The sequence below is a fragment of the Stegodyphus dumicola genome, chromosome 12 (genome assembly GCF_044657685.1).
Source record: "Stegodyphus dumicola isolate Sdum_Otavi_A_Nest chromosome 12, ASM4465768v1".
Taxonomy (NCBI): domain Eukaryota; kingdom Metazoa; phylum Arthropoda; class Arachnida; order Araneae; family Eresidae; genus Stegodyphus; species Stegodyphus dumicola.
In genome coordinates, this window is record NC_140779.1 from 43,402,263 (window position 1) to 43,414,481 (window position 12,219).

Here is a 12,219-nt window from a genome sequence, read left to right on the forward strand (position 1 = left end):
TCGTGATGTAGTGGTCTGCACGCTCAGCGCGTAATTGAAAGGTCCGCGGTTCTATTCCCGGCGAAGGCGTTGCATATTTTTCCTCTTGCCTGCTTCCGCTACAGTATATTCATGATTCGTAATAGTAAAATTTATTTGTAGTTCGTAATAGGAGTATTAATAGTTAATCTGTGAGGTTATAATAATTGGAGTTATTACAGCAGAACTTTACATCTTTACCTTTCCAATACCAGTACTTGCAGAAGACTAAAGTTAAGAATTCATTTGAACCTTAGCTTGAAGTTTCAGCTAAAAGCAGCTAACAAAATTAATTTCCGCTACTTGAGAGACAGTCAGATAAAAACAATCCAAATTATTTATTGGACAAAGTATATATTTAAAGCTTTTCCATTATTCCATGAATACTTAATTTCAGCACTTACTAACTTGTAGCAATAGTGCTCAAGGCAGGCAGTAACAAAAGAGTTTCCACATGACGGAAATTCTCAAGCCTTTCTCCTAAACTTATATTTAAAACTCATTTCATTTAGATATTCTAGTGAAGTATCAGTACTGCAGGCAACATTTAACATAGGAAATAGTGTCTTTATTAAAATTAAATGCAAGAGGCTTCATGTTTTGCTAAATATCTGGTCAATTAAAATTTGTAGCACTATCTCCTCCATATCTTGCTACGGTGCTTCATCATGTTGAGGGCACTGCTGGGAGAAATGAGCAAATACATCGGCAGCCTAGCTTTTGGTTGGGCCTCCCTTAGCATGAAGGCTATTTTAATATGCAGAGCTAAATCATGGGTGTCACAATTCCGGATTTCTAATGATATTTACTCTTTTGCTTTTCCCCTCACTGCAGCTATTACTTTTTTTTTTCTTTTATTTCTCCACTGGTCTCCTTTTCGGAGAATGGGGTTCAGTTTGAGATGCATTTGCAAAACTTTGTCTCTGGCTTACCATGGTTTGCGTAAATTCTGGTCTACTACATAGAGACCCGTGTGGCTGGGAAGGGGGATCCTGGTAGATGAGGGGTGAGGTTCCGTCCCTAGCACCCTACTCTGACCTCAGCTAAGAATTATCCTGTTCCAAACAGGTGGCACTTAACCTAGTTCTAGTGTCAATCAGCTGTTCTCTTGTCCTAGGATATGCTCTTCGGAAAAGGGGCTTCTATTTGCAAATAAGTATCGTAAGTGGTTTGGTATAGTAGATTAAGTATTTACAATTAACAATATTTATTCCTTCAAAAGAATGCTATTTTTCCTCTAATGTGAAATCCTTGCATGCATGAACTACTTCAACGATGTTAACTTTATAAAATGTAATAAGTGATAAATCTTTAGGTATGTTCTATGCAGAAAAAACAGCTTCGAGAAGCCTTTGAGAAATTTTTCTATGAACCTTCCTCAGAAGCTACAACTAATACCTATGAAATATTGGTTTCACATGCTACTGCCATACGATACTTCATTTGCAGGCAAGTCTAAGATAATATTCTTTCATTTTATGTCATTTATAACTATGTAACTTAAAACTCAAGTACGAGGATTGCTATTTATATTTCTGCCTTAATAATGAAAAAACAAATGTTTATGTTCGAAATGTGTTTTATTGTTTTTCGAAGTATTTTCCATGAAGATCAGTCCACTTTATCATGCGTGTGAATCAATTTTCGAAGCACGTTTTCCACTCCGATTGAGGTAACTGCAAAATATGTGTTTTGAATGCATCAACCGCTTCTTCGGGTGTCACAAATCGCTGACCACGTAATTCATTTTTGATGTGAGGGAATAAAAAAAAGTCATGAGTGCCAAATCAAGGCTGTACGACGGATGAACCACCAATTCGATGTTTTGGCCCGTCAAAAATACCTTTGTTTGAGCCGATGTGTGAGAGCTCGCATTGCTTTTTTCGAATTCCTCCGATGACGTCTGGTAAAAAAATGGTCGTGTACTGCCGAAGAAACAGGCAACCATTTGCTTCAATGGGTTTCTTCCGCGAACACACGGGTCAACTTTTGTTGGATTTGCTCGTCTTGGAAGACCCATACTGTCGGCTGCTGTTTTGTTTCGAGCTTATATGCATAGATCCATGATACATCACAGTCTAGATGTTATACACAGCCTTTGATGCAGTTTTAATGTATTTTTCCAACATTTCTTTGCACCAATCGACACGAGCCTTCTTTTGAGCGTTTGTCAGAATATGTGGGATCCAATGCGAACAAATCTTTCTTACGGACAAATTTTCATGTAATATCTTATTGATGCTTGTCATATTAATGCGCAAAGATGCCTCAGTCTCACGATATATCACATGGCGATCTTGCTTTCTCAGTTCACGTACAGCATCGATATTTTCTGGCACAACAACCGATTTTGGATGATTTTCACGGAATTCTTTTTGGAGAGAATGTTGACTGCGATTGAATTAGTTATACCAGTTTTTTGCAGTGCTGTAAGATGGTGCTTTATCGCTGTATTAATTGATCTCTTGTCTTGATAAGTTCACTGAAGCACTCTTGTCTTGATAATCTTAATTGATCTCTTGTCTTGATAAGTTATGAAAAATAATCGCACGAATGTTCAAATGTTCACGAGTCGATTCCGTTTTGTGCCCGAGATTAATTTTTAAATTTACTGTAGAGTACACAAATCAAGCTAAAATGGCAAAATGTTCTGAAGGAGTTCTGATCAAACTTTCGACTGGAATCATCTGCAGACGCCTAGCAACACTTACTGTTGTTAGGGCTAGAAATATGAATAGCAACCTTCGTATTTAGATTTGCCTTTATGAAAAGTATACTAATTTTACAAAACACGAGTTTACTCTGGGAATTCTCTCACGATATTTGGTATCTTGAGACATAACTGTTATGCTTGAAATTTAATGAGATATATTCCGCAAGAGAAGAAGAGGAAAAATGTGGTCACGTGTTTAAGAACAACAACATCCGCATGGGCTATGTTTACAATGGAGTCGATAACAGACATTCCGCTGAAATTAATTGATTTTTCGAATTTATGAATTTATGGCTATTGCGAGAAATTAAAAGATATACTTGGAAATGATTTCTCTTTTCTTGGTGTCAACAAGTAGGGTCTTTTGTTGTTATTCAAGGAAAAACACGTGATTAATATTTGTTTCAAAGTAATGCCTGATATCACGGTACTTATAACAAGTAGTGTTAAGGCCAAAATGAAGAAATCAATTAATTATGAAACAATTGTGCAAATTTCTGCAGAAAACAAGGTAAGATTTATAAATTTTTCTTATGCGGGATGCTTACCAGTATTAATAATGTTTTTATTAAGAATATTAAGTGTATATCAGTTAATTGAAAACTATTCCCAAGACCTTGAATAACGTTTTCCAAACTTTTAAATTTAAGTGTAATAATAGTATACTATTATTATAGTTCATGAATAGTTGTTCTAAATTACTGAAATAGCAGAATTCGGGAAAGATCTGTGTATCTGCAAGAATATAAATACAAAGCCAATTTTCTCTCATTAATATTACTTCGTGTCATAGAACATTTTATGCTGCTAAAATTTTATTAATTTCATCAGGCTATGTTTTAATATTTTAGCTGTTGTAATTGATTTTTAATAAATATCGGGATGTTGATTTTTTTAATACCTTTCACTGTAGATATTAAGGATACTAACAGCTGTAATATTAGAAACATCAGTAATACTGAAACATTGTAATATAAAAGGATGCTTTTATAAGAATTTATATTTAATTATAAATTTTCATGGGAGATTTCTGAGTTTTTATTTTAAATATTAAATGAGCATGTATATTTAGTCCTTGAAAATCAGTGATTGTGTCAGTCCATAACATGTGCCTTAAGTATATGCCTTAGAATATTCTATAATATTACACTAGTCTATTTCCTATGGTAGATCTTTTCAATAAATACATTTAAAAATCTTTTTAAGCTACATGATTTTATAATAAAAAATTCTGCACATAAATTATGTAACTTACAAGATTAAAAATAACTTCAAATTTATTTTTTGAATATTTAAAATGTATACAGATAGTACTTTTTTATTTTTTATTATTATAAAATGATATAAAAAATTATTAGTTTCACAGCTAGTACTGCAGTGACCTAAGTTGCGCAAATCTCTATATTTTTCTGTGTGACATTCATAGTATACAAAATGTGTTAATTTGCAGTTTATACTATCAATAGGATAATAGTCAGCTGCTAAAAATTAAATTTTAAGTTGTATAAAATCATATATTAATTTTGAACTGCGCAGAACATTGGCATCGTTATTCTTACATGATTTTAAGGGCCAACTGCATTTATAGTGCTCCGGAAATTTAACTATTACGATTTTTAGAAACCAACTATTTACACTGTTCTTAAGCTCATAAAATTATGACTTAAAGACCACTCTATGTAAACATGATTTAATGCATTAATTTTTACATTTTTTATAAATGAATTAGTTATCAGAGCAGGGAATGAATTCATAAATAAATATTAACAATCAAAACATGGTAAAGCAGCGAGCAAACGAGTATCATGAAGATAACAATAACATATGAGTAAACGTAATTATACCAACCAAAAGAATGAACAGTTAATTAATGGATGAAAGAACAATTAAAGATGAAATGGAAATTTCATAACTAATTAAAAATAAGCAAAGTTTCCGAATTTTCAACACATCTACTACAGCGCAAGCTTCTTTGTTCACATTAGAAGTTCTTATATCACGTGACCTCCGACGTCACCGGAATGTATCTCATTAAAGCTTAGTGAAAATGTATTGACAATGCTAAATGTTGTATTTTTGTTTTAACTCTTAATTTAAAATGAAATGTAAGAAATTAAAATTTCAGCAAATTTAAACTGACCATTCTGTGCATTGCTGGACCTGCTTTCAGTAAAATGATATTTTTATGTTTGTAATTTTGTACTTATTGAGTACTTTATTAAGCATTGCTAATAAGCAGTTTGTTGTGTCAATGAACCCGATAGTCTCTGGAATTTTTGTTTCATAAATATAGCATTTATATTAAACTAAGAATGCCCTGTATGTTGTTTTGAATTATGTAAGTAATGTAAATATTTGATGTGTTTTCTGTAAATATATTTGTTATTTCTATGTAATTTTGTATAATAACAGTAAAAACAGATACTGATAAAGGTGGCTGCAGGCATTTGTTTTAGGTTCCACACTCTGTAGTTGCTTTTCATATGTTACGCTAAACTATGCTTGACAATTTCAATCAGCTAAATATTAATCCCAAGTGTGTAGTTCTACATAGCTTCTCAGAATAAAATGCGGAATTCTACATTTGGTTCATTGACTGCAATAAAGCATGTGAGCCTTATCTGTCCCGCCTTTGTGAAGGTGGTTTTAAGGGTAATTATATAATATTTATATTATTTATAGAGAATATCACAGGCAGCTAATGTGTTCTTTGCAAAACAACACCCTGATAAATCATCGTTGCTTATTCACTCAGCTATCAGTAGACACAAAATTTTGTGAAAAAACTTTTGATACTGTAAGTTGGAGGGTATTCCATAAACATAAAACTAACTTTCTACCTGAACCTTGTAAAACAAAAGAATCCCAGTGTAGAGACATTAGGTTTTTTGGGGAACTGTAAAAATGAAAAATTAACAACGCCTTCGCCGGGAATCGAACCGCGAACCTCTGAAATACCGGCCCAGTGTGCAGAACCACTACACCACGAAGGCCTCTAAGAAGGCGGGAGAAATACCTTACCAGTATGTGAATATTCATAATGTTTCATGAAAGCTACATATCTTTTAGCTAATGCTACTTTACCCAGTAAATTCCTAGAACAAAACAACTTTAGAGTTTATGTTTACTCATTTTTCATAGGAGTGAAAATGTTTTTATAAAATCTCTGGCTTAGTTAAAGAAACTTTGTAATTGGAAATACGTGTCAAGATCAATATTTAAAAGAAAAAGGTGTGTAATTACTTTTTCCAAGCATCCTTAATTTGATGCTGCTGTTATTCCTATTTCTAGGAGAATGAAAGTGATTGTTTGTTGGTAAGTTCAATAATTAATAATTATTAAATAGCTTACCTTGAATTTTCATCGACTTATAGTTACCTGGAAATACTTGAATTTGACACAGTAAAGAAACTCAAAAGAATTGAATAAGATTTTGACTTTATCAGCTATTCGAATTGTTTACATGAGCTCATTCTTTCTTAGCATCAAATACTAGTCGTTTGTTTTTATTTTATCTATTGCCACAAACACACGGGGGGGGGGAGATTACGAATTAAACATTTGGCGCGAGGGCAGCGCCATCTACAGAAAAAGATAAAATGAGGCATAAATATTTTTAAAACTGAACATTTCTGCCATCCTCCGTGCTGAACACTCAAGTTCAGGAATGTCTACTTAGGAAGAGGACAGCATTTGGAAATGGGGCGTCGATAAAGTCCAGTTGACGTTTTCACTTCAACAACTCGAACGACTCCGTCTTTTCCAGAAAAAACTCCTGTAATTCTTTTATGATTCTACTTGAAAGGAGGAAGAGAATCCTCTTTGAGATAAACCAAGTCATTCACTTGAATATTGTTTGCCCGCAAAGTCTACTTTTTTTGTTATTGTAGTTGATTCAGATATTCCTTCTGCCATATTGACCAAAACTGATTACGAAGCTGTTGAATCAGATGCCATCTTGACTTTAAACAAAGAGACTTCGTTGGAGTTTTCTCGGGAAAGGAAGTTACAGGAGCACCTTTTGTTTTTTGAAGTAATCAATGAAACGTTGAATGTTCCATTTTCGAATATTGTTTTTAGATAAAACACTGCAGCATAGGCATGTTCAGACGCATCGCAAAAGCCGATTAACTTAATATTTTTAAAAACACTGTTTTTCATCCTGAATCATGAAATCTTGATTTCATCTGAAAGTTCTATTTGAGATTTAAATAGATTCCATGCTTGGGAAATATCATTAGATAATAAATCATCTCATTCAATATTTTTCTTCTATGAATGCTGCATTAAGATTTTAAATTGAACCGTTGTAGGTGATAAAAACCTAAGAGGATCTTAAATTTTCGCGATAGTTGACAGAAGTTGACGTTTTGTTAAAACACCATCCATAGGTGGGTTTATTCTAATTCTGAATACATCTTCTTTAGCATCTCAAATGATTCCTAGAATTGTATGGATTTGACTTTCTTCACTCTGCCAAAGGTCCGTTTGGCTTCTTAGTTCTTAGGTTAAATATTCGATGACTAACGGTTCATTAGATACCGTTTTTCTTATTGGAAATCCGCCTTTCTTTATTAATTCGATAATTTGTGAAACTTACTGTTTTGCTTCCTCAATATTCTTCGTCCCTGTGAGAACATCATCTACATCTTCCAGTATGACTCTCGAAGCTTCTGGAAAACTCGGAATCAGATGCTGGTTTTACAAATTTTAAATTAAATAATTTTCTACACTGAGAAAATCCTAATTCTCTTTGGTTACCATATCTGTCAAGTAAAGTATTCCAAGCATTTTTATAATTTCCAGAGGTTATTGCGAATCCCTTAATAAGTCTTGCAGCATCAGACGAGAAGATATTGCAATTTTTGAATGTCAGTTAAAGATACATTAGAATCAACAGAATTTAAAAATATGGATTTAGAAACTCAACTTGGATTCAAACTGGCCAGAAAACGTTGGAAGATCATATTTCGGAAACTTTACATTCACATAGGATGTGACAAATTTTGCCGTCTTATCATCATTGAACTGTGATTCTTTATTAAATGAATTTAGAATTTAGATATTTTAACTAATGATTCGTGTGCCAAATCAGGAGACTCAGACAAATTTTAAACTCAAATTCTTCATCAAAATCTTCAAGAATAGAACATCCATAATAATATTTCTCAAGCTTGTCACGACATCTTTGCAGATTTGATTTTAATGTCAGAATTTTCTCTAAATTTTCTGATGTTAAAACATCGTTAACAGTTCCAGCATATCATTAAATTCGCTTGATTTCAGTTCGATACATTAATGGAACTGATGATTTCCTTTTTGACATATTCTTTTTTTTTTACTTTAAAGAATAAAATTACGTACAGAATAGTTATGTACAGATATCGTGCAAACTCTAAACATATATTTAAAAAATCTGATGTGTACACCACATGACTTCCTTGTACGGAATATTAAATTATACTCATTTTTTTCTTGCATTTCGTTTAAAATTATTGGATTGAATTAAATCTACTTCGTCGACAGCGCATAAACCACAATAGAATAAATGCATTCTTTAAAATTCACTTTATTTACCATAGCGACACTCTGGCGCTAGGTTTACTTAACAGTATTATATTTCGTTCATATTATAACTCAGAATGCACAAAATTTATATCATTTAAAGAATTATCTAATCGTTGCCACATGTTCTGTTCAATAACTTTATTCTGTTAATTATAATAAAGCTAGAATGATGTAGAAGATTATGAAGAATGATGTAAAAGAAATTAAGCAAACAAAACAAAAAAGAAACAGTTTTTCACAGACGATTGAGTATTTCGCATTCAATTAATTCAGTTCTCACTTAGCGACAAGGTAAAATATCTGTATTAAAAATTACGAAGTAAATCTTAAACACTTATTTCCTCAAAAGTTCCAGAAAGGATTAAGCATGATTTAATTCGCAATGATAAATAAAGGTGTTATCTTTGTTGTTGCGAAGCTACGTTTCTCTAGATTGGCAACAAATCCATTAGTCTGCTGTTTCAAATGTAAACAAGCAATGGTCACCATCAAAAAAAAAAAAAAAAAAAAAAGCTTAGCAGCACTTAAACAACTTTAAAATTGTTGATAATTCTAAAAATATTGCATATAGATTTATAAAGGCATAAAAACCTTAACCGGAAGATAAGAACAACATAAATCAATCATTTTTAAAGCAAAAAATGTACAATTTACAAACATATAAGAGTAAACAACCTGAGATCACTGAGCCGGGTAACAGAGTGGATATATATATAAATATATTTGTATACGTTTGGCGCGGCCGATTGCAACCAAAATACGAGGTGCACATCTACATGTTATAGTAGTCCTATATACAAAATTTAAACGTTCTGAGGCTACTCGTTTTTGAGTTATGCGAGATACGTACGGACATACGTTCGTACAGACGCCACGAAAAATTCTCTTCAGAATTAATTTTAAAGCAGTTTTAGAATTTTTTTGGAGGAAAAGAGTCTTTTATTCTGTTTTACGTACAGATATCACGCAAAAACATCGTTAAATTGCATTCGATAGCGGTGAAAATGGATATTTTCGTTGAAATATGCTGCCTGAAACTTTTCGCGATTACAATACTTCCTTTTTACTTCGTACAAGGAAGTAAAAATGTATAATAGACACTAGAGTTTAAGACTGAATTTTACATGAAAATAATCGGAATACAGCTAAAACTTCCTTATAGTTTTTCATTTACAACATAAAAATGCATACTTCAATTTTTTTTTTTTTTTTTTTTTTTTTTTTGTAAACCTAACTTTATGGGAATACTAGAATTGGATTTTCGGCTTTTAATAATTATTCCTCACTGATGGCTCCAATGTTTGTTGGTAAGTTCAATAATTAATAAAAAAAACACGGCAAAATTAAAAAATACTTTACGACTTAAACATCTGGCGCGAGGGCAGCGCCATCTATAGAAAAAGATAAAATAAGGCATAAACATTTTTAAAACTGAACAGTGATCATGCAGTCTATAATTCTTTCATTCCTGTATTCATTCTGAGATTGTTTTAACCGAAACAAGTTTTATTTTAAATGCTCGTTTAAACTGTCATACAGAGTATCAAGCAAAGTCGAGGCATAATATTATTCTTTCATGGTTCCACAGTCAAGATGAGCAGTTTCACATTTCTAACTTATATCTTATATGCTACCTTACATCAGTCATTCAGGTGATTGCTCTACTTCGATAATACAGTTTGAACTAAAGGCAGTGAAAAATATTTGCAATCAAAATTTCATACATGGTTTTCTTGTTAAGTTTCATCATTAATTTTTGAATGTTAAATATTTATTTAGATTGACTGCCATATGCGCATGTCTCCATTATGTGTGTATATGTATGTATGCATGTATATGTGTACAGATTTACATGTATATTATTCATTCACATAAATTATTATTCATATATATTCACGTAAATTATTATTTCTTAAATAAAAAAGTATACTTAACTTTTTTTATTAAACATTATATTTATTATTTATTATATAGTTATTTTTCTTTTAGGCTACTGAAGATTAATCCAGCTGCATGGGTTAGATTTTCCTTGGCCCATTGCAGTATTACCTGGGTGAAAATTTTTGACAATGGCACTGTCAAGATAAGATGCATAGGAGACACTGGCCACCTTCTGCCAGATAAAATTTCTGAATGAATGAGAGATAAGCTAAAATTCTGTATTCAATAAAGTGTTTGCTTAGTTGTTTCATGATACGTCATCAGAATTTTCATAATATGTTTGTATTGCACGTTTTGTACTTATTAAACAATTATAAATTTATATTTTATTTTACTTCAAGTGCAAACCAGCATGGAAAAGGATATGTCAATTCAGAAATTTACTTATTCTTTTATACAAGAGTAATCTTTTATGCAAATTACTCTTTTATTCAAATTACTCTTTTATACAAGATGTCTTCGAAAGTGTGCAACAGTGTCACATAGCATATATGAGAGACAAAAAAAGGAACAAAATGTTGGAATAATTTCAATGCACTGCCTCATTCAAGGTATCTGAATTCAAAGTCTTGTGAGTCGCTTCTATATACGAGTAAGAAAGTGAAGGGCATACACGATATATCTTATTGACTGAACCAGTAGTGTGCTGGTAAATGTTTACACATGAGAAAAATGAAAGCAAATAGGAAAAGATAAGCAGCATCCAGGAAATGCGTTTCCTTCCGTTACTAAATATGGCAGAAATTTGGAAGCATAACCAGGTGGTGAGCAAAAAAAAGAATTCTTGTAAGTGTAAAATTTATCAGTGGTACACACGTTATTAGATCACGATACATTCTTTGTCAGTGAACAATGAAAGATACATTACACATTATTTTAAATTATTGGTTGATGCATCAAACAATACTTGAACACAGATGTTTTGTTTTCTACTTTATATTACATAACTAACTTTATAGTAAGTTTTCAAACTGTCCATCATTGACATCAATGCGAATAACGTAGCATAGCTACATTATTTACTGTCTGACTCGTGCGGATATGCCTAGTACAGGGGTTCTCAAAAGGTGGTACGCAAGAGAAAAATAGGTGGTACGCAAAGAAGCAATGTAATTTTAACTATTAAATCAAAAAATTAAAACCCCAACATCTTGATTGAGTTTTTTCCCTAACACTCGTAAATTTATGCTATCTGAGCTTTGTTCAAGAGTGGTGGTGGTAGTAGTACTTTGTAGTGGTGGTACTAAAAGTTTTCAGTTTTTCTTTAGATGGTACGCGTTAGTCAAAAGGGTAAGAACCACTGGCCTAGTGTCATATTAAGGCTGTCAAATGCTGACTGAATGTATGCAATAAGCTCCTTGGTAGCCCAAAGGCTCTTTGTACACAGCAAATTTCATATGGATCATAAGAAGAAATCACTTGGTCTTACAGTCTTACTTGGTCTTGGTCACTGCAGATGAAAATATAGTTAGTATCACTAAAAATAATTCATATGTATTCCTTCATTTGCTTCGCCTGAAGTGAGGTCACCATTTATCTCCTGAAAGAAGCATTACTATAAAACCATTTCAGCAACTTCCTGGAGGCAACATCTAACACTTTCAAGTATTTTTAAGGCATCATGTAAACCTGTCCAATTTCATCATTGTTTTTTAAAATTCTGCTTTTTAATCCCCGTGAGAAAGTATAAAAATATTTATTGAGAGTTTCATGTTTTTTATGCAAGAATACTTGCAAATTTAAAACTACACTGGTTATCATAAATTAAGGAAAAATCACGATTACTGAAAAAGTTACGTGTAGAATTTTATAAAACTAACCCACAATATACAACACATAGTAGTAAGGTGTCAAATAACATAAAATGAAATTACCATACAATTATGGTAGTACAGAAATTAGCACATGTATAAAATGAAAAAATTGAAGATGTCCGTTTGTTATAGGAAAAGTACCTTCAATATGGAATGTGATCGCCT

The 12,219-nt window shown here is 32.1% G+C and overlaps 1 protein-coding gene across 1 annotated transcript in view; it reads left to right on the plus strand.

The window, feature by feature from the left end:
• Window positions 1-10,493, plus strand: part of LOC118184273 (uncharacterized) — a 55,105-nt gene extending 44,612 nt beyond the window's left edge. The window contains exons 5-6 of the mRNA XM_035353923.2: window positions 1,334-1,467; window positions 10,289-10,493. Coding sequence (XP_035209814.2) covers window positions 1,334-1,467; window positions 10,289-10,436 — 282 coding nt within the window. The 3' untranslated portion in view covers window positions 10,437-10,493. The remainder of the gene's footprint in view (window positions 1-1,333; window positions 1,468-10,288) is intronic.
• Window positions 10,494-12,219: the final 1,726 nt, after the last annotated feature.